General features: G+C 39.6%; 1 protein-coding gene across 1 annotated transcript in view; it reads right to left on the bottom strand.

Annotated features, from left to right (window-relative positions):
- The window catches only part of PpD3 (protein phosphatase D3), a 51204-nt gene that overhangs the window by 19243 nt on the left and 7570 nt on the right, over positions 1 to 24391 (bottom strand). The window contains exons 2-6 of the mRNA XM_076173327.1: positions 20503 to 20744; positions 13797 to 13944; positions 8813 to 8934; positions 4295 to 4565; positions 3517 to 3659 (exon numbers count right to left, since the gene is read on the bottom strand). Of these exons, the coding sequence (XP_076029442.1) occupies positions 3517 to 3659; positions 4295 to 4565; positions 8813 to 8934; positions 13797 to 13944; positions 20503 to 20744 (926 nt within the window). The remainder of the gene's footprint in view (positions 1 to 3516; positions 3660 to 4294; positions 4566 to 8812; positions 8935 to 13796; positions 13945 to 20502; positions 20745 to 24391) is intronic.

Below are 24391 nucleotides of genomic sequence, written 5' to 3' on the forward strand. Positions count from 1 at the left end.
TTTAACGAAGCAGCTTTGCTGTGGATGTGTTGTGTCTTGCGATACTGCTTCTGACCCAGGGCAGTTGACAAGATTCAGGGATGACCCGTCATCCAGGAGGTGTCAAGATAAGAGGGACGGAAGAGGGTAGAGGGGAGTAGAGTATGTAGCAAAAGAAAGCCTTTGGTATATGCATGTATGCATGGATGAACTAACAGACAAAATATATAAGATAATTGATTACACACTCAAAGAAGGAAAGGTACCACAGGATTGGAAATATGCAAATATTGTACCAATATATAAAGGAGGGGAAAAGGAAAATCCAATTAACTATAGACAGGTCTCCCTTACAAGCACAATAGCAAAAATATGTGAAAAGGTTATCAAAAGTAGATGGACTAAATATCTGGAAGAAAATAATATACTGAATCCAACACAATTTGGATTTAGACACAGAAAATCATGTGCCACTAACTTGATTTGATTTTACTGAAGACTAATAGAAATAATGCAAGAAAAGGACAGACGGGCAGATTGTGCTTTCATAGATCTACAAAAAGCATTTGATAAAGTACCACACAAAAAGGTATTAAGAAAAATTGAATCAATAGGTGTTCAAGGAAAGTGGAATGGATGGAAGATTTCTTGACCTAGAGAAAAATGAGGGTAGTGTTAAGACAAATACTCACCTGGGAAGAAATGATAAGTGGAGTCCCACAAGGTTCTGTATTGGCTCCAATTATGTTTACCATATATATAAATGACATGGATGAAGGTGTGGAATATTATATGAACTTCTTTGCAGATGATGCAAAACTACAAAAGAAAGTACAAAGAAAGACTGAATCACTACAGAAAGACCTGGATAAAGTCTGGGAATGGAGTCAAAAGTGGGAAGTGAACTTCAACATCAAGAAATGTAGTATAATGGAGTTTGGAAAAAGTAAAAATAGAATACCAGGGAAATATAAAATTGGTACAAAGGAAGTTAAAATAAGTTAGCTCAAAAAGGGACCTGGGAGTAATTATCAGCAAAGACATGTCACCAAACAAACATACCAACATAATAGTCGGGGAAACCTTCAATTTACTAAGATCAATAAAAGTGGCCTTTGATTACTTGGATGAGGAAATGGTAAAGAAAATATTAGTCACACTGATAAGACCAAGACTGGAGTATGCTGTGACACTACATACACCCAATACTAAAAGGAATTTAAAGAAATTACAAAGAATACTTTTTGAATGTGTTTGAGATGAGGTGTCTGAGAAGTATGATGGGGGTTACTAGGCTTGATAGAGTGAGAAATGAGGAGGTGAGGAGAAGAACGGGGGTGGAAAGGGAGTTGGGAGATAGGGTTGATGAAAGAGTATTAGGATGGTTTGGACACATAGAAAGAATGAGTGAAGAAAGACTAGTAAAAGAGGTATGGAAGGCAGATGTGGAGGGAGTGAACATGAGGGGACGTCCTAGGATGAGGTGGATGGATGGGGTGAAGGGGGCTTTGGGGAAGAGGGGAATGTCTGTTGAGGAAGGACAGGAGAGGACAGAAGACAGGGGTGAATGGAGAATGGTTGTATATGGATGATGCTGTGATGCATGAGGTGGAATGGGCAGGGGGATGGGGGGTGAGGTAGTACGTGTGAGCAAAATTTGACGCAGCCCGAAGGGATTTCTCCCCGTCTTCTCCTTTTATGCATGGGGGGGACAGAGAGGGGGGGGGGTTGCCGATTTAATGAAGTGGCCTTGCTGTGGATGTGCTGTGTCTTGCAACATTGCTTCTGACCCATGGCAGTGGACAAGGTGCAGGGATGACCCGTCATCCAGGAGGTGCTAAGATAAGAGGGAGGGTGGAGGGGTGTGGAGTATTCAGGGATGGAATGGGTGGGAATGATTTTATGCCTTTTCCTTTTTGGCTACCTCCCTTGTAAGGGGGAAAAAGCCTTGGTATATGTATGTATGTACAAAGAATACAAAGACCAATGACAAAGATGGCACCAACACTCTCCAAATTGACATACGTACAAAGATTGTCAAAATTGGAACTACCAACCCTGAAACAAAGAAGTGAAAGAGGAGATCTACTGACCTTTTACAGAATTATGAAAGGGATGGAAGTCCTCGACAGAGATGTTTTATTAAAGTGGGATAAGATAAAAACAAGAGGGCATGAAAAGAAACTCAAAAAGGATAGTTATAGAAGAGATCTGAAGAAGAACAGCTTCCCATACAGAGTGGTGGATATCTGGAATAAACTGGATAAGGCAACAATGTGTGCAAAAACTATACAAGAATTTAAGAACAAATCTGATGCCGAAAGATACAAAGGCAGGTCACTACAAGCATAGCTCCCTTTCTGTATAATACAGCTAAGTAAATACACTAAAACAACACAGCAACCCACTAACTGTTCCTCCTTTTGTCAGACACTCCATATGACACCCACTTTACCCAGGTGCCTTGCCAGCTTTCATTAATTTCAGTTCTCTTTGAGTCTCATTTTTTCCTACAGTCCTATTATTCTCCTATCTCCCCACAGTCATTTTCTTGTCATCTCCCACTGCTATAATCAAACCCTCCCTAACTTCCACATTCAACAATCCTCTGAAATACTCAACTCATCTTCCCCTTACTGACTTTGATTCCATTAGCATGTCTGTCTGCACCCTTTACTTTCCCTCTCTATCTGACTCACACACCCCATACTTTTCACTTCCTCCCAAAATATTTTTTCATTCTTTTCAAAATTCTCCATCTAACAATTGGAGGTTTACATCTGATATCCTTTTTGGCTCCCTCACTTTGTGTTTTGTTCCTACTTTCTTCTGTACCTTTCATTTGCTTCCCTTTTTCTATTTAAAAAATTATCTTCATATCATATGCTCATTTCTTTCCTTCAAACACCACTTTCAACTCTTCATCCTATTATCTGATGCCTTTTCTTCTGTACTGTCCCTTTCTCCTCATCCCACACTTTGTGAATTTTAGCACTTCCTCCTTGAAACAAACCCATTTTTCTACTCCTGTTTCTTGTATATCCCTCACTATCTCCCATACTTCTCTTGATATTCATTATCTTTTCCTTTCCTTTCAATTAATTTGCTTCAACACTTCTCTGCCTCCTTCCATTTTACCTCCACTAAATTTCTCTTTTACCATATAATGATCCTTAACAGACCACCAACTTCTATATTTCACCAAACTCCCCCTACAAATCTACCCAGCAGAGAAATCACTTCCAAGACAAATAATAATTGCATTACCATGTCTACATTCAGGTCAGAACCCTGCACTAAAAGTACCAACACAGAATCTGCCCGGTAACCAATTTCCATTACCCTTTAAGAGGCACAATATACTACATTACCCCACAATATATCCAGACATTAACACAAAATCTCTTCAAAGATTAATTCAAGGCTGAATTGGTGGCTGTGACCAGTATCCTAAAGGCCGCAAGTCTCCTGCAAAAGAGGAATGAAACAACAGATTGAATGATTGACTAACTGATAAAAGAGTCCTGCTGTACTCACCAGAACTCTGTTGTTGAGGAGGTGGCAAAGTGGCAACCAGTTGTACACTTCTGTGAAGAGGTCTGCCATCTGTGCAGTGTACTTGGCTTTGACCTCTCCCTCAAATCCGTACATCTGGTTCATGTTGGCACTTTCATGGTTTCCTGTAAATAAAGGGTCAGATACACTGTTATTTCCATACACCAAAGAACCCTTTCCCCTAGTAATGGGGATGGCCAAGTCAAGGCGGACACCTACCTACATCCATCCCATACCCATCTAAAACCCATTTCTGGTCCCATTTTAGCTCTTTATGGACCAAGGGTAATCTTTGTCTCCCACAACATTACTTGGGTCAGAGGCAATGCAGCAGCAAGACACAACATCTCCACAGCAGGACCCAATAGCTGAAATTGGTTTAACCCCACTGCTTCATTACATAGCAACACCAACCATCCACTAAGAAATATGCAGAGCAAACAAGAATAAATCCCTTAAGACCAAGGCAATGATACTTTGCCCTATAATTACAGGCATTATTCCTTTAGTAATGAAACAAAAAAAAATATATATATATAAAGGTAGGAATAGGAATAATGAGAGAAAAAAAGAAATATGGGGGAAGGGGGGAGGGAGGGAGAGGGAGAGAGAGAGAGAGAGAGAGAGAGAGAGAGAGAGAGAGAGAGAGAGAGAGAGAGAGAGAGAGAGAGAGAGAGAGAGAGAGAGAGAGAGACTTTTTCTATCCTTGCACTGAACACTTAACCTAGTTCAAGAAACAATACAGCTCTTCCTTATTCACCTCTGGCCATGAAGAAATGGTTCGGGTACAGAAGCTTGAAACCAAAGAGGGTAAAGATGCATTCCACTGAGAAGGAGCCTCTGTCCACAAAATCTCCATTGAAAAGATAAGGATTAGTAGTAGAAGGAAGGCCATTGAGTTGGAAGATGTTCATGAGGTCATAGAACTGTCCATGGATGTCTCCACACACTGTAAACTTGGACTCTGAAGGAATGGTAACATCTACAAGGGTGGGTTGTTTTTCTAGGTAGTCCTTCACATCTAGTAAGATCTGAAAAAGAAAAAAAAAAATTATAAAATGTTAAATGTTGTGTACATATACATACATACTAAAATATTTTTCAAAGGACAGATGTATGAGAACAGTACACAGTTGAACTTTGGTTAATGAACACCCCATTTAATGAACAAGTCAGTTAACGAACAAGTTTTGCAGTTTTGGTCTCTGTTAATGAGTGATACTATGGGGTGCGAATACATCCCCATATACACAATTCCACCAGCTCAGTGGTACTTTGGCGCATTTAGCGTAGTTATTTCTGTTATGCTGTCCCCCCTCTTAATACTGTCTTGTGCCACTTCTTTGAATATATATTTCCATTTTTACCTATGTCCCCCTGTGGTACGGGGAAGAAAGAATACTGCCACAGCATTCTCCCACTTGAGTCGTAAAAGGCGGCTCAAATGGGACAGAGTAATGAACTAGGTATCCTGCTCTCTAACACTGTTTCTATGAGAAGTCAAGGCATAAGAGGGTCTGGGAGGAGTTTTCAAACCAGTACCCTAAGGTTTGGGTCTTTTAATGTGTGTGGGTGTGGTACAGATGAGAGTAATAGGGATGAGATAATCAGTATGTTTGTGAGACAAAGATGGATAAGTTGGCATTAACCACTTCCATACGGTGACGCCTACGTAGGCGGCATGAGGAGCAAGTAGGTACTCGATGATGCCGACGTCGCCATCTTGAATTATATTTATTGTAGTCGTACCTACGTAACCTCCATTCTCTCTAAACTGGCTTCATCATATTTTCTATGGTTATCAAAATACACGGATGAAAGAGAATTAACGATTGAGCACTGACTTTATCTTTTATAATGCGATTATTATGACGCAACATCTCATGTCGGGCAGCTAATGCTGCCAGACATGCAATGTGCCCCGGAGTGAAGAGGTTAAATGAAACTATGTTGAAAGGGATGGGTGATTTTACGTTTGGAAGTGTAGTGGGAAGGGTGTCCAAAGTGAGGAGAGGACAAGGGAGGGAAGGGGTGGCTACACTAGTAAGTGAAGAGATAGGTAAGTGAAAGGAGGTTTCTTCAAAGTTAATGTGGTTGAAGATGAAACTAGGAAGGGAGAGTTGGGTCAGTGTAAGCAAATATGAGCCTGGTAGTGAGAAGAGTGTAGTGGAAAGGGAGGCTTTTAGGATAGATTTCAATGAGTGCTTTGTGAGTTTTGGGAGAAATTTCAATGTAGTGGTAATGAAAGATCTCAATGCTAAAATAGGGGATGAACCAATGGATGGAGTAGTTGGGAAATTTGGAGTGCCAGGTAAAAATCATAGTGCAGAACTGATGCTTGATTCGCCTCCTCTTCCTCTCTTAATTTCTTTCCAAAACATCTTTTTATTACTTTCAAAATTTTCTGTCATACTCTTACCCAATTTCATATCTGCTCTCCTCTTTGCTTCCTTTACCTTTAGCTTAACTTCTCTTTTCTTTTCTTTGTATCTCTCATACGACTCACTCATCCTATTTTGTAACCAATCTGTGAAAGCTCGCTTCTTCTCTTCTACAACCTTCTTCATTTCCTCATCCCACCATTCACTACCCTTTCTTCTATTTCCTCCTGTCCTTCTTGTTCCACACACCATCTTTGCACACTTTGTGACTCCCTCCTTGAAGCATCCCCATTCCTCCTCCACTCCTAGCACCTACTCTATCCTTCACTCCCTCCCACTCCTCCTTCAGCTTCTTCTTGTACTCCTTCTCCTTTTCCTTTTCATTTAAAGAGTTCACTCTAAGCACCTCCCTACCTTTTGTTCTTTTCCTCTTTCTCCATCTATCCTCCACTCTCAACTTACCTTCCACCAAAAAATTATCTGATATTCCCCCACCCTCTCCCCTTAGCACATGTACATCCTTAACTCTTCCTATCATACTCCTATCTACCACTACATAATCCATTAACCCCTTCCATACGGTGCCGCACACGTAGGTGTCATGAGGAGCAAGTGGATTCGCGACGCTGCCATATCGGCTTCTTGATTATATTTATTGTAGTCGCCCCTGTGTTTTTACATTCTTCCAAATGTGCCCTGAATCCCATTCTCTGTGGTTTTCAAAATTCGCGGGTGAAAGAGAGAACGATCGATATAAGCGGTGACTATATTTTATGATGCGAGTATTATTACGACACGTCGTACAACTGGCATTGGCTGCTGCCCACGAGATTTAAGTCCTGGAGTGAAGTGGTTAACGCTCTATCTACCACCTTTCCATCCACCACCCTCTCCCATGTGTACTTATGCTTGACTTTCTTCTGAAACACTGTATTTGCTATCATCAACTCTCTTTCTAGACACATCTCCACCATCAACTCTCCACTACGATTCTTTCCTGGAACTCCACATTTCCCAACCACTCCATCAATTGGATCATTTCTTACCCTAGCATTAAGGTCTCACAACACCACTACATTGACATTTCTCCCTAATCCCTCTATGCACTCATTTAAATCTATCCAAAAATCCTCCCTTTCTTCTACACTCTTCTCACTACCAGGCCCATATGCACTTACAAAAACCCACATCTCCTTTCCCAGTTTCACATTCATCCACATTATCCTTGAGGAAACCTTCCTCCACTCCACTACACATTTACCTATCTCTTCACTTACTGGCATAGCCACCCCTTCCTTCCTTCGCCCTCTCTTCACTCCTGATAACCTCCCACTTACACTCACCCTTCCCTTTCAACATAGTTTCACTCAAAGCCAACACATCCATCTTTCTTCTCACAAACATACTACCTATCTCTTCCCTTTTACTCTCATCTGTACCACATCCATGCACATTAAAAGACCCAAACCTTAGGGTGCTGGTCAGAAAACTCCTAGACCCTCTTATGCCTTTACAATTTTTAGGAATGTCCCCTGTGGGGCTACAGGGAGAAGGATGCCTGGTCCTAATCCCCATCCCTTTTTTCTCGCCTCTTACGATCCAAGTGGAAATACTTGGTGGTAGCATTCTTTTCCCCAACCAAAGGGTTAGGCAAAAAAAGGAAATGAATATTCAGGGAAATGGTACATGACAGTAACAAGGGGTTGGGGGACAGCATAACAGAGGGACAGTCGTAGTATAAAAGTGTCATCATTTCTCTATGAACAGAGTTTTCCTTCATCACAGACAAAATGATGTGCGGCTCTGGTCCCTAGGGACACCCCATATAGACCCAGCATAACAGAGGGACAGTTGTAGTATAAAAGTGTCATCATTTCTCTATGAACAGAGTTTTCCTTTATCACAGACAAAATGATGTGCGGCTCTGGTCCGTAGGGACACCCCATATAGACCCTAAAGTATCAACTGCATGCTACTTTGCCACAATAACATGCAGCCAATACCCCAGACGGAGTATTCAAAGTAGGAAGTAAGAAGTAGGAAAGTAGAAAGTAAAAAAAGTAAACTCAGAAAGGGACCTATGAGTAACTATCTCAAATGACAAGAAACCATACAAACATGTCAACAAATTAGTCGGAGAAACTTTTAACTTATTAAGATCAATGAAAGTGGCCTTTGACTACATGGATGAATAGATGGTAAAGAAAATACTAGTTACACTGATAAGACCAAAATTGGAATACGCAGCATCTCTACGGAAACCTAGTACATAAAAAAAAAAAAAAAAAAAAAAAAAAAAAAAAAAAAAAAAAAAAAAAAAAAAAAAAAAAAAAAAAAAAAAAAAAAAAATGAGAAAGAATTCAAAGAGCAACGACAAAGATGGCACCAACAATTTTCAATTTGACATACGAACAAAGATTGGACAAACTAAATTTACCAACCCTAGAAAAAAGAAAAGAGGTAATTTGATAACCATTTACATAATTATGATTAAGAAGGACAGTTACAGAAGAGATCTGAAAAAGAATAGCTTTCCACACAGAGTAATAGATATCTAGAACAAACTGAAAGAGGAAACAGTAAGTGCTAAAACTATACATGACTTTAAGAATAAACTTTATGCAAAAAGATACAACAGCGGGTCACTACAAGCATAGCTCTCCTCCCGCAAAATACAACTCGGTAAAATACATGTGCATCCTAATATTTTTTCTACTTATGACTAGAAAGTAACTTTCTAAAGAGCCACTCTGATATCTACTCTAACCATATCATTCTTCTGACCATTTTTAGTCTCATCTTGAACCAGCCTTTCCTTTCCTGGACTTATTACCATTCTAATAATCACAACAAATCCCCTCTCATCCAAAACACCCATAACTTCTTTTCACACCTACCTTGTATGCATATCTGCGATGTAGTTTCTTTTGGTTTTTGTAGTGTTCCATCAGGTCCAACAAAAACTTCTCCGTCACTTTGCCATTTTCTAATCTAGGTCCACTGTATTCATCTTCAATAGCTGTAAGCAATAAAAAAAATTATATATGTGTGTACATTAATATATATATATATATATATATATATATATATATATATATATATATATATATATATATATATATATATATATATACACATACATATAAAATATATATATATATACATACATATAAATATATATATATATACATACATATAAATATATATATATATACATACATATAAATATATATATATATACATACATATAAATATATATATATATACATACATATAAATATATAAATACATATATACAGTGGTACCTCTACTTACGAAATTAATTCGTTCTGGAAATCGTTTCGTAACGTGAAAATTTCGTAAGTAGAAACGCTTTTTACCCTATAAATGCCCTAATCGGTTCCAAGCCCCTTAAAAATCGGACATAAATTTTTTATAAATTACAAAAATGCATCAAAACCTGTAACAAATACATGTTAGAATTAAATTACTGCACAATAAACATAAAAATGAGAGTTGTACATAATGTAAAGAATAAAGATTTGTTTTTTTGTTTTTTGCATTTAATTTTTCTCTTGTTTTAACTGCTATCATTGTCACCTTTTGCCTTCTTTGGTTCAGGTTCACTCTCAGCAGTGGTTTTTGCCTGACGTTTTGTAAAGAACCGATCCAAGGTCATTTGCTTTTGTCGGCTTTTAACAATCTTTCAAAAATGTGCAAGGCAAACATCATCATAGTGAGCGATAGCCCGACTAGTGAACACTTTTTCTGGGTGATTCTTTTCAACAAATTCCGAAACTTCATAGAATTTTCCTAAAATGTCTTTTTTCTCCTCACCTCCTCATTTCTCACTCTACAAAGGATTACAAAGGCGGAGCATACCGACAGGAGACCTTTTGATCCATATCTAGGTTGGATGCGAAAAAAAAATCATATTGATAATAAAATAATAAATAAAAACTATAATAATGTAAATAACAAATAAAATACATAAATAAATGCATAGGTATAGTTAAATAATAAACAAACAGGTAAATAGTAAATAATAATAAATTGACATATAACTAATAATAAATGAAAATCAGACAGACATAAGATACATACATATACCAAGGCTTTTTCCCCCTTACAAGGGGGGTAGCCAAAAAGAAAAAAGCATAAAAACATTCCCACCTATTCCATCCCTGAATACACTCCACACCCCTCCACCCTCCCTCTTATCTTAGCATCTCCTGAATGATGGGTCATCCCTGCACCTTGTCCACTGCCATGGGTCAGAAGCAGTGTCACAAGACACAGCAAGGCCGCTTCATTAAATCGGCGACCCCCCCTCTCCGTCCCCCCCATTGCATAAAATGAGAGGACGGGGAGAAATCCCTTCGGGCTGCGTCAAATTTTGCTCACACATACTACCTCCCCCCCCATCCACCTGCCCATTCCACCTCATGCTATCACAATATCATCCATATACAACCATTCGCCATTCACCCTTGTCTTCTGTCCTCTCCCGTCCTTCCTCAACAGACATTCCCCTCTTCCCCAAAGCCCCCTTCACCCCATCTATCCACCTCATCCTAGGACGTCCCCTCATGTTCACTCCCTCCACATCTGCCTTCCATGCCTCTTTTACTAGTCTTTCTTCACTCATTCTTTCCATGTGTCCAAACCATCCTAATATTCTTTCATCAACCCTGTCTCCCTGCTCCCTTTCCACCCCCGTTCTCCTCCTCACCTCCTCATTTCTCACTCTATCTAGCCTAGTAACCCACATCATACTTCTCAGACACCTCATCTCAAACACATTCAAACTTCTTCTCTCTTCTTCTCTTATGTTCCATGTTTCTGCCCCATACAGTGCTGTTGGCAAAATCACTCCTTCATACAGTCTCCTCTTAGCATCCATTCCCAAATGTCTATTCCTCATTACACTCTTTAATCCACCAAGGCATTTACTCGCTTCTCTCAATCTACATTCTACCTCCACTTTCACTCCACCTTTGCCTGCCACATTTGCACCCAAGTATCTAAAACTATCCACTTCCTCCAGTCGCTCTCCCTTAATGCTCACTTCCAGTCTACTGCCACTTTCACCCCTTGTACATCTCATCACCTTACTTTTACCCACATTTATCTTTAGCTTTCTTCTATCACATACTCTCCCAAACTCTGCCACCAACTTCCTCAATCCCTCCTCCGATCCTGCCACAAGCGCAGTATCGTCCGCAAACAACAGCTGGCTCACCTCCCACTTTTCTCCATTTTCTTTAACCATCTCCAATCCCTTGCCCACTACCCTTGCATTTACCTCTCACACTACCCCATCCATGTATAAGTTGAACAGCCAGGGTGACATAACGCATCCTTGACGAAGTCCCACCTTTACCTCGAACCACCCACTCTCTCCATTTCCAATCCTGACACAAGCTCTACTATTCTCATAAAAACTCTTGACAGCTCCTTGAAGCTTTCCTCCTATCCCGTATATCTTCATAACCTCCCACAGTGCCTATCTGTCCACCCTATCATAAGCCTTTTCCAGATCCATAAAAGCCCAAAAAACATCCTTCCCCTTTCCTATAGCTTTCTCACATATCTGTCTTACCACAAAGATCTGATCTACACAACCTCTACCCGTCCTAAATCCACACTGTTCCTCACCAATTACTCCTTCTGTTCCTCTTCTAATCCTCTCAACCAAGATCCTCCAATAAGCCTTCCCAACTACACTCAACAAGCTAATCCCTCTGAAACTACTACATTCACATTTGTCCCCTTTTCCCTTGTAAAGAGGAACTATACAGGCACTCCTCCAGTCCTCTGGCACTCTACCCTCTCTCCAACAAACATTAAATAACCTCACCAACCAGTCCACCATCACTGTACCTCCCTTTTTCAGACATTCCGCATGGCATCCATCCAGACCAGGAGCCTTACCTGCTTTCATCATCTTAACAACTGCCTTCACCTCATCCTTCCTTATTTCTCCTCCATTCTCCTCATTCATCACTCTCATTTTCTTCGCACTTCCCACTGCAGCAATCTTTCCTTCCCTATCCTCCTTCACATTAAGCAACTCCCTAAAATATTCTGCCCATCTTCCCCTTACTGCCTTCTCTTCTGGACGAGGGAGTCATATGAGAGGTACAAAGAAAAGAAAAGAGAAGTAAAGCAAAAGGTAAAGGTTCAAAGGCTTTGACAACATTAATGTCAAAGATTACTTCTTATTAGACCAATCAAATACAAGAAGACGCCACGATTTCAAAGTAATTGGCAAAAGATTCTCTACGAACGAAAGTAAACACTTCTTCTTTAACCGGGTTGTTAACATGTGGAATTCGCTACCTTCCACTGTCATTGAAAGTAACACGATAACAACATTTAAAAATCGCTTAGATAAATACTTGGAATCTAATCCGCAAATAAAATATTATCCATTGCAATAAATGATATGACAACCAGACATTTAATCGCAATTGGATTAATTGGACAGGATAGTGATAGCAGTAGTGTTAGTTCATCTTCTATCGCCTAGTTGCCCTGTTTCCTTAACTGTCATGTAGTTTAGTTAACACAAACACCCTCGTTAGGGCCAGTAGGCCTGCTGTTGTTTGTTCTTCCTTTGTGTTCCTTTGTGTTGCAAAGAGGAGAGCAGATGTAAAGTGGGGTAAGAGTTTGACAGAAAATTTTGAAAGACATAAGATAACAAAACAAAAACAAATAATATAAGATAAATTATAATCATTACAGCATCTTACTTAGGTATTTATCTAAATGATTCTTAAAGCTTCGAACTGAACTACATTGCACTACCTGTGCAGGAAGTTTATTCCATTCATTAACTACACGGTTGGCAAAGTTGTTTCTACCCACTTCCAAATTGAATCTATTTCCGGACAGTTTGAGACCATTGTTTCTTCTCTGATTCTCATTCAATGTGAAAATTTTGTCACTTTTGATGTTGTCAATTCCCTTTAAAATCTTAAAGACCTGTATCAAGTCACCTCTGAGTCTACGCTTTTTTAGGGAAAACAGATTCATGTGTTTTAGTCGATTTTTGTATGATTTATTTCTTATATTTGGAATCAGTTTTGTGGCTCGCCGTTGTACTTTTTCCAGTCTGTCAATGTCTTTAATGAGATTCGGTGACCATACAGAAACAGCATATTCCAAATGTGGACGAACTAACGATTTATATAGCTTGTTAATGAGTGATGGACTTTTGAAATCAAAAGATCGTGCAATCAGTCCCAGAATCTTATTTGCTTTCTCAGAGGCTGAAATACACTGCTTGGATGATTTGAGATCGTTACTGATAATTACGCCGAGATCTTTTTCACTATCCACTTTTGTTAACGAATTTCCAAATAACTTGTAATCGTACTTACTGTTATTTTTACCTATGTGCATTACCTTGCATTTACTTGTGTTAAATTTCATTAGCCACTTTTCAGACCATTGCTGTAATTTATCTAAATCTTCTTGAATATCTAATTGGTTTGAGTGATCATTTGCCACTCCGCACAGTTTTGTATCATCAGCAAATTTGGAAACAGTAGATTTTAGTCCATGGTCTATATCATTTATATATACTATGAATAGGAGTGGTCCAAGAACGGAACCCCGAGGAACTCCACTCCTAACATTTTTCCATCCAGAAGTTTTTCCATTTAAAACAACTCTCTGTTTTCGACCATTCAACCAATTACTAGTCCAACTTAACCAATTACTAGTCCAACTCTAGCCTAGTAACCCCGTATGAATGTACAGTCTTAAATCACCAAGGTCAAATGGAGTTGCATGCCTAACCACTTTGCAGAGCAAGTATGAGCTGAAAACACATGGAGGAAAGGGAGGAGAAAAAGAAGAACTATTTTCACTTACCCATGGAATCCAAATCAATTGATTCAGCAATTGATTTTTTATTGTCCTCCACTGCAATGGCCTTCTGGAACATGAGCATAGTTACCATCTTCTGACATTCTGTAAATTTCATCTTTGCATCCTTGTCATTTGGTCTGGTTTTGGTTACCTGTTAAAAACAATATTAGACTGTTTACTAGAAGAGTTGGAGCATAAAATCTGAGAATGGACTGACTTAATGAATGCAAGACAATATATGTACAAACGTACACATCTATCAATCTACATACCAAAAGGCTTCTTCCCCTTACAAGGAAAGTCGCCAGCATACACCTACCTTCTACCCTTCCCACATGCATTTATTTCCCTTTCAAGAAATCCCTTAGGCCCTTGGAGATGAAGGGCCATCCCTGTCCCTACTAATTGCCTGGGTCAGAAGTAATGCAGTAAGAGATAGCACCTCCATAGCAGGATCCAACAGCCAAAACTGGTTTACCTACCCCTCTTGCTTCATTTACATGGCAAACCTCCCTCTTTGTCCCCTCACAAATGGAGAAGATAAGGAAAAATCACTTTGACCTACATTAATATATCATCCATTCACAAACCCTCTTCTCATACCTATCTCCAGCCCTTTCCCTTTCCTGATCAACATTCTTCTACACATGGCTCTCTTTATTCCATCTATCAATCCCATTCTCTGTCTTCCTCTTAAGTTCAGTTCATCCACCTCTGTCTTTCACATTATTTTTACAAGTCTTTCTCCATTCATTCTTTCCATATGCCCAAACCATCCCAATATTCTTTGATCAATCCTATCTGCTATACCTACATACATACATATACTTCAAGGGCTTTTTTCCCCTTACAAGAGAGGTAAACCAAATTCAAAAGGCATAATCCCATTCCCACCCATTTCATCCCTACCCACTCCACTCCCATTCACTACCCCTCCCTCCCTATTTTCTTGGCTCCTCCTGGATTATGGGTCATCTCTGTATCTTGCCCACTGCCCTGGGTCAGAAGCAATGTAACAAGACACAGCACATCCACAGCAAGACCGCTTCATTTAATTGGGAACAACCCCCTCACTGTCCCTTCATGCAGAAATGGAGATGGGAGAAATCCCTTCGGGCTGCATCAAAATATAATTCACATATAACCACTCCTTAACCACCCCCCCATCCCACACCCACTCCCTTCCATGCATCACAGCATAACCCATACACAAAAATTTTCCACTCACCCCTATCTTCTGTCTTCTTCCTTCCTCAACAGACATCCCCCTCTTTCTCAATGCATCTTTTACCCCATCCATCCATCTCATCCTCAGTTGCCCCTCTCATGTTCACTCCATCCACCTTTGCCTTCCCCACCTCTTTTACTAAGCTTTCTTCACTCATTCTTTACATCAAAACTATCCCATTACTCTTTCATCAACCCTATCTCCCAATTCCTTTTCCACCCCCACTCTCGTCCTTACCTCTTCATTTCTAATTCTATCCAGCCTAGTTACTCTCTACCATACTTCTCAGACATTTGATCTCAAACACATTTAAACTCTTCCTCTCTTATGTTCCATGTTTCTGCCCAATACAGTGCTGTTGGCACAATCACTCCTTCATACAATCTCCTCTTAGTATTCATTTTCAAATGTCTATTTTTCATTACATTTTTTGATCCCCTAATGCATTTACTTCTCTCAATCTACATTCTACTTCCACCTGCACTCCTCCCTTTCCTGCCACATTCACACCCAAGTATCTAAACCTATCCACTTCTTCCAGTTTCTCTCCCTTAATGCTCACTTCCAATTTGCTGCCATCCTCTCCCCTTGTACATCTCATCACCTTACTTTTACCCACATTTATCTTCAACTTAATCCTCTCACACACCTTACCAAACTCCATCACTAACTTCCTTAACCCCTTCCATACGGTGCCGCACACGTAGGCGTCATGGACTTAGAACTCGGTGGCAGCAACCAATGCCAGCCATACGACGTGTCGTAATAATACTCGCATCATAAAATATAGTCACCGCTTATATCAATCGTTCTCTCTTCACCCGTGAATTTTGATAACCATAGAAAATGCGATTACAAAAGAATTAGAAAGAATGTCATTATGGAGGGGCGACTACAATAAATATAATCAAGACGCCGATATGGCAGCCTCGCGAATACACTCGCTCCCCATGACGCCTACGTGTGCGGCACCGTATGGAAGGGGTTAATCCCTCCTCTGCTCCTCCTATAAGCACAGCGTCATCAGCAATTAACAACTGGCTTATCTCCTATTTTTTTCCATTTTCTTTAACCATCTCCAATCCCAGGCCCATTACCTTTGCATATACATATATATACACATGTTCCAGACACAGAAGCAAAAGGAAGTGCTGCGCTGAGCTCGCCAATCAAGCGGTTTATCGCCGAAAATGAAGGAAACCTTTTGCTGTTATTGTATGCAATGAGTAGGCTATGGTACTCGAAGTGACCAGTAAAATATTCCAATTCTTGAAGTGGGTATAGTTTTGGCATAATGGAGAAAGAGAAAAAAGAAAGAAAAAATGAACCAACAAAGAGAGGAAATAGACCACACTGAAATAAAAAAATCAATGGAAACAAGAACAGGAAAATCAAGAAATATCCTTTAGTGAAATAGTACAAACACGGAAGGAGGAAAATACAAAAGAAAGTCATAAAAGTTATTAAAGAAAAGAAAAATTGGATGAGACATACAGTTGACAAAGGTAAGTGCATTGTGGTCCATGGTATCCAGGAAAAACATGATATGTACAGATACCAAAGAGAAAAGGAGAAGGAATTAGCTAAGGAAATTTTGAAAGAAATACAGGATGAAGGACAAAATCTCTATAAAGAAATGGATGAAATCCACAGAATAGGCAAATATTCAAAAGAAAAACAACAGACTGCTGAAAATTAAACTAAGAACTCAAATGATAGCAGAGGAGACATTAACAAAAGTGGTTAAATTGGCAAACAGCGAGAAATTCAAACATATATGGATACAAAAGGAAATGAGTGATGAGGAAAAAGAGAAAGACAAAGCTCTCAGAACTGAAGCCAATGACAGAACTGAGAAAAGAACAGACAAAAAAAAAAACAATTTTTTTTTAGAGTGCTGGACTTCAGACTGAAAAAATTGTACATAAAAAAAATGGAAACTTAAACCAATAAAAAAGGAAGGATAATATGAAATTAAAGGTGGCATACACAAATATCGACGCCATGATCCCTGGAATCAATTAACTAAATGACTATCTAGAAATGGAAAAACATGACATCATGGGAATTGTGGAGACAAAGCTGTAAGGAAATATATCAACAAGCATAGTGGGACAAGGTCTATACAACCACTGGGTGAAAAATAGAACAGAAAAGCAAATAGGTGTCATGATATTGACCAAAAAGGGTCTAAATGTGACAAAAATAAATGAAGGCCAAGGCAATGTAGAATTAATTATGATCAAAATTGTAAACAAAAGGATGAAAGGCAGAAAATTTGTTGTAGTGTATATACCACCAAAAACACAGGCTTGATCGGATAGCAAACATTCTAAATTACTGGAAGACACAATGAATGTGCTAAATGAGTTACTAAAAGAGGATGGAAACATAGTAATCATGGGCGATTTTAATGCAACAGATACAATCTGGGAAGAAATGATAGTAAAGGGGGAGATCATTGGAGTAACATCCTACTAGACATGACCACCGAATACACCCTAACTCAATGGATCAAGGAAAATAATAGATATAGAAACAATGAGGAACCATCGAAACTAGACTTAATATTAACTTCTGAACCAGATATTGTGAACAAAATTGAGTACAAAACACCAATTGGAAAGAGTGACCATATACTAATAGAGTTTGAATTAAAAGTACAGTACAAAGTAGGTAGAAACGATAAGCATACAGAAGGAAGATTAATGTACAACAAAACAGATTTTGAAAAACTAAGAAAAAAATTCCAAAACACTAACTGGGACAAATCTTCCAAAGAGGAAACAAAGATGGAAGACAAATGGAACATATTCAAAGAAAAGTACAAAGAAGGAATTGACAAATATGTACCAATAGAGAAACAAAAAGAGATTTATATAAAGTGCTGGTATAACAAAAGGTGCAGTGAGGCTAGAGACAGGAGGGAAAGCCAGGAAAAAATGGAAAAAAGACAAAAAACATCCAAATGGCAAACATATAAAACTTAGGAACAAATATGTGAATATATGCTGGAAAGAAAAAAGAAATTCCAAAAAGATATTATAGACAAATGTAAGGATCAACCTAAACTCTTTTACAGATATATAAATGAAAAACTAAAGGATAAACATGAAATAGTGAAATTGCGTGAAGGAGATAAAGAATATATAGATGATATAGAAATGGCATAAGTCATGATCAGACATTTCAGGTCAGTTATTACAATTGAGAGCTCACAATTTTGGGAAGATAGAAAACAAGAAAGATCACCCAAAAGGAAATAAAGCTAACACAAAAAGAAATGAGATCAAATAAAAAGCCTAGATGTCAGGAAATTGCACGGACCAGACGGAATTGCAAACTGGATACTGAAAGAGTGTATAGACTGACAGACAAACTATACAAGATAATAGACTCCTCACTCCAAGAGGGAAAGGTACCGCAAGATTGGAAAGATGCAAACATAGTACCAATATACAAAGGAGGAAATAGGGAAGATCCTACAAATTTCAGACTGGTATCCCTTACAAGCACAGTAGCAAAAATATGTGAAAAAGTCATCAGAAATAAATGGACCAAACACTTGGAAGAAAATAAAATAATAAACACTAAACAATTTGGCTTTAAAGGTGAAAGACCATGTACCACAAACCTAATTTCCTTTTACTCGAGATTAATTGAGATAATACAAGAAAGAGATGGCTGGGTAGATTGTGCTTTCTTGGATTTGCAGAAGGCGTTCGATAAGGTTCCACATAAAAAATTGATAAGAAAAATCTAAATAATAGGAGGAATACAGGGTAAGCTGCTAGAATGGATGAAGAACTTCTTAATTGGAAGAAAAATGAGAGTGGTACTTAGAGACAAAAATTCGAACTGGGAAGAAGTGAAAAGTGGCATCCTGCAAGGCTCTGTATTGGCTCCTTTAATGTTTGCCATATATATAAATGATATGAATGAGGGAGTAAATTGTTACATGAGTTTCTTTGATGACAATGCCAAATTACTCAAGAGAGTAAAAACGGAAGAAGATTGTAGATCGCTACAAGAAGACCTAGACAAAATATGGGAATGGAGTCAGAAATGTGAGATGAGCTTCAACATCAAGAAATGTAGCATAATAGAATTTGGAAAAAGCAAAAATAGAGTATCGGGTCAATACAAAATTGGAAACAAAGAAGTCAAAAAAGTCAATTCAGAAAGGGACCTGGGAGTAATCATCTCAAGCGACTTGACACCTGACAAACACGTCAACAAATTATTTGGAGAGACTTTTAACTTACTAAGATCAATGAAAGTGGCCTTCGACTACATAGATGAGGAGATGGTTAAAAAATAGTGGTTACACTGATAAGACCTAAACTAGAATATGCCGCAACATTGTGGGCACCCAGCACAAAGAAGAACATAAGAAAATTAGAAAGAATCCAAAGAGCAGCGACAAAAATGGCACCTACACTGGCAAATCTGACATATGAACAAAGATTGGATGAACTACATCTTTCAACACTGGAACCGAGAAGAGAAAGAGGTGATTTATTGACCATTTACAGAATTATGAAAGGGATGGAAATCCTCGATAGAGATGAGTTATTAAAGTGGGACAGAAGAGAAACAAGAGGACACGAAAAGAAACTAAAGGACACTTATAGAAGACCTGAAAAAGAATAGCTTCCTACATAGAGTGATTGATGTCTGAAACAAACTGAATGGAGAAACAGTGAATGCCAAAACTATGCACAATTTTAAGAATAAATTGGATGCGAAGAGATACGAAAACGGGTCACTACGAGCATATCTCTCATCCCGTAAAATACAACTAGGTAAATACATCATCTTATTAATTGTTGCCTTGGTTTTCACTAAGTAGAAAACCTGCAACCTCACGGTGGCTAGCAATGGTCCACAGGCCCTCCCACAGATCCCTCTAAGAAGAAATTTTGAACCATTATTTGTGCTGTATTAGTATGGGACTGTTTCTATGTCACCTGCTGAAAGTGATAGAGGAAGGGGAGCAGTTGCCAGTTCTCCATGTGTAAAAAAGTGTAATAAATACAGCTAAAGTTGATTTAGAGAGAATAAATAGTTGCCACAGCCCCACAGTGGGTCCCAATGGTTCTCAGCCCTTCCCACATAACTCTCCTAGAAGCAACTTTGGACTATTGTCTAAGCTGTATTAGTGTGAGAACGGCTTAAAGTGGTGAGGGGAGGGGAGCAGTTGCCAGTTCTCTACTCTCCATTAGTGAAAAAAGCAAGAAATACAGCTGAAGCTGACTGAGCTCTTAGACCCAGTCCACAGATCAGGTTATAGCCTTTTTTTTTTTTTTACTTTTTTCAAATTTTCTGACCCTGACTTTGACCTTAACCCAAAAGCAATACCTCACCCCAGTGTTCACACAAGGTAACAATATTAGTAAAGTTTGATAGTACCAAATATCTGTACATAACAATGATGAAAGTATTAATCCTCAATATCCAAAACAAATGTAAATTCCTCACCGTCTCATAGTCTTTCAGAGCCAACTTGAATTTGCCTAAGGACATGTAGGCAGATGCCCTGCGATAGTAACCCTTCACATATGTCTTGTCAAGTTCCAGGGCTTTGGTGGCATCTTGGAGAGCATATCCAAAGCATTCTGTGCGTAGGTAAGCCAGGCTTCGATTTCCATAGTATATAGCAACATTGGGGTTGAGTTCAATAGCCTTACTGTATAGGTCTATTGCTTGGTCATACTGTTGTTCTGTAACAAAACAGCTAATAAATATGTGGCCAGTTAGGCACAAGGAAATTTGTATATCTACCATGCTATTACTTTACCTATTATGGGAAGGCTTATGGGAAGGTTTTGAGAGAATTAGGAGAGGAACAGTGGGAGTAATTGGTGAGGAACATTGTGGGATAAATGAAAGGTTGATGGCTGGTGATTCTATGTTAAATGGCATGATTTGTGCAAAGGCTAAGTGGCCCCATAAAGATCTTATTTGTGATACTACCTCTGACTCCAGCGAAGATTTTAAAACTAGTAAACGGTGGTTTGGAAATTTCAAAAAGAGAACTGGAATTAATTCTGTTGTGAGGCACAGTGAGGCCGCAAGTGCTGACAAAGTCACCACCAAGACGTTTGTGCCTGAATTTAAGAAATTTGTGGATAAGAAGCGCTTAAGCCCACAATAGGCCTTTGTGATGAAACAGGCCTGTTTTGGAAGAAACTACCAAACAGGACCTATAAAACAAAGAGAAGTATTTGCCAGGACACAAGTATGGTTCATCAAACAAGACCCCGGTATCCCAGGGTCTCATAATTTTCCCAAGCTACGAGGGTCATTCCAAAAGTAATGCCTCCTATTTTTTTTTATTCTGCCCGAAGGGATCCCAGGGGATTGTAAATTGCATTGTTATGATGACTGAACTTATGCACTCATGATCTGAAAGTTTCATCTCTGTTGCAGATATTGATGGTGTGACACTAAGAAAGCAATCTCTGTAAAAATTGAACCAATCAACATTCACCAGTGTCTGAACATTTACAAAGCCAATGCAGTTGATGTCAGCACAGTTAGGAGATGGGTTCATCAATTTCAGAGTGGCAACAGAGATATGAGTGACAAAGTGCGCTCTGGACGCCCATACACAGCCACCACCCTGGAAAACAAAGAGTACCTCAATCAACTCATCCGCGCTGATCAGCAATTGACGGTGAATGAAAAGCGTGTAGAGTTGGATGTGGGTGTCAGTGCACTGGAAACGATGTTGTCATCCCTAAGATACAGCAAAGTGTGTGTTAGGTGGGTTCCACAAATGCTCACGCAGGACCAAAAGGACCACTGACGGGATGTTTGTCAGGACTTGTTGGATCGGTACGAAGCCAAAGGTGATGGATTCTTGGACCACATCATCACTGGTAACGAGACATGGTGTCACCACTACAAGCCGGAGTCCAAACGGCAGTCGATGGAATGGCACCACTCACACTCCCCAGCAAAGAAGTTCAAGACGCAGACATCTGCAGGCAAAGTGATGTGCACCGTCTTCTGGGACAGGAAGGGCGTCATCTTTCTGGATTTCTTGGAACCAGGGGTGACTGTCAACTCTGACTGTTATGATGAAACGTTGACCAAACTGAAGGCCCAGATTGCCCGTGTAAGGCCAGAGAAAAGGGAAACATTCCGTTTGCAACATAACAATGCCAGGCCACACACAAGTTTGAAGACCACAGAATGTGTGACAAAGTTCAGCTGGACAGTGCTGTCTCACCCACCGTAAAGTCCCGATCTGGTGCCATCAGACTTCCACTTGTTCGGACCTCTGAAGGACACATTACATGGGCAGCATTTCCCCAACAACAACGCCGTAATCACAGCCGTGAAAAAATGGACCGCTTTGGCAGGTGCTGACTTTTACAACCAAGACATCAAGGCTCTCGTTCATTGCTGTCAAAAGTGCATTGAGAATGGTGCTGACTACATAGAAAAATAAATTCTGGAGCACAAAAGGTCATTCGTTTTAATGGTGCCACTCCCGTCTTCATAGCTCTTCAACTTTTTGAGTTAAAAAATAGGAGGCATTACTTTTGGAATGACCCTCATATATAGTACTACTCCCAGTATCTTCTCAGCATAAGCTATTTGAGCCTTCCACAAGCTAGAGATCTCACAAATTTCCTGGGATTCCCACTTGTCTCGGTGAATACAGGGAAATCATGGTATGTCTCAGTTTCCCGTCGATACATCGGGAAGGTTTGAAGTACAGTATAACATTTTTAACACATGACACGTTAATTATGTTAACCTTATACTTAATATGAATATTTAATACTGTACATAACATATATATACAGTATACATACTAGCACATTTTTGTGGATAACACAAAAGAAAACATAAGTATATAAAGAAAATACCAAGTATATTTATAAATGGTTAATGTATTACATGGTCAGGACATCTGCTACCCCCTCCCCCTCCCTACCACCCCCTCCCTCTTTCCGCTCTCGGTTGCTTATTAGGATTTCGTGCCCGAGTTTTTCAGAGTAGCATATGATCTCAATTACTTCTTATCTGATGATGAAAAATGAATGTGAAATGTGTGGGAAACAAATGGATAGCGTCAGTAAATCAGGTGGACGAAGTAATCCAGAAAATGTCGATACTTCATTACTAATAATAAACACTGATTACAAGAAATTTCTAATTACAGGGAGAGAGATGATCCCAGTGTCCCAGGAAAATCATGGGGTTTCACTAAATTGTTGTCCCCATGGAAAAGTTGGGAATCCTGAGACATGTTACATGTGCTTCACTTCTTGTGTGCCGGGATAGTCCCAGGAATATCAAATACCTTTCCTGGGAATGAATGTCTAAGAGAATGATGAGATCCCAAGTACCAAGATCTCATTTGATGAACCCTAGACACAAGCCCATGAAAGACTGGCTAACCCTGCTTCTGTGCATCAATGCTAGTGGCAACTGCAAAATTAAACCACTGCTGGTGTACCATTCAGAAAACCCCAGGCCATTCAAGAAGAATGGTGTGCAAAAGAGCAAACTCAGTGTGGAAGGCAAACAAGAAAGCCTGGACAACCAGGCAGCTCTTCACGGAGTGGTTTATGGAGGTGTTTCCTCCTACAGTGAAGACATGTCTAACAGAGAAGAATTTACCACTCAAGGCCTTCTTGTTGATGGACAATGCCCCTGCACACCCTCCAGGCATGGAAGAAAAATTAGGTAAGGGGTATCACTTCACTGAAGTGATGTTCCTCCCCCCTAACACCACACCACTGATCCAACCCATGGACCAGAATGTCACTGCCAGCTTTAACCCCTTCCATATGGTGCCGCCTACGCAGGCGGCATGGGGAGCAAGTGGATACGCGAGGCTGCCATATCGGCGTCTTGATTATATTTATTGTAGTTGTCCCTGCACAACTGACATACTCTCTAAACTGACTTCATCACATTTTCTATGGTTATCAAAATTCACGGGTGAAAGAGAGAACGATCAATATAAGCGGTGACTATTTTTTATGATGCGAGTATTATGACGCAACATCGTACGTCTGGCAGCTAATGCTGCCCACGAGATTTTGGCCCGGAGTGAAGTGGTTAAGGAGCTATACACAAAAGCACTTTTTGAGGTGTTTGAGGTGACTTCTGAAACTGGGCTCACTCTGAGGGAGTTTTGCAAGAATCACATCAATATCCTCCAATGCCCAAGGCTTATACTGTAGGTAAAACCTGGGGTTAAGTTTCTGTGAGGTCTTTGCAGTCTGCCTGGAAAAATCTGGCCGACTTGTGTGACAACCAAGGATTTTGAGGGAATCGAGCCTTCAGTCCAGGAGTCTGCTGTAGTGGAGGACACTGTGTCTCTGGGGAGGGCCATAGGCATTGA

This window comes from Oratosquilla oratoria, chromosome 34 (genome assembly GCF_046742065.1).
Source record: "Oratosquilla oratoria isolate Oo_2021 chromosome 34, ASM4674206v1, whole genome shotgun sequence".
NCBI lineage: Eukaryota > Metazoa > Arthropoda > Malacostraca > Stomatopoda > Squillidae > Oratosquilla > Oratosquilla oratoria.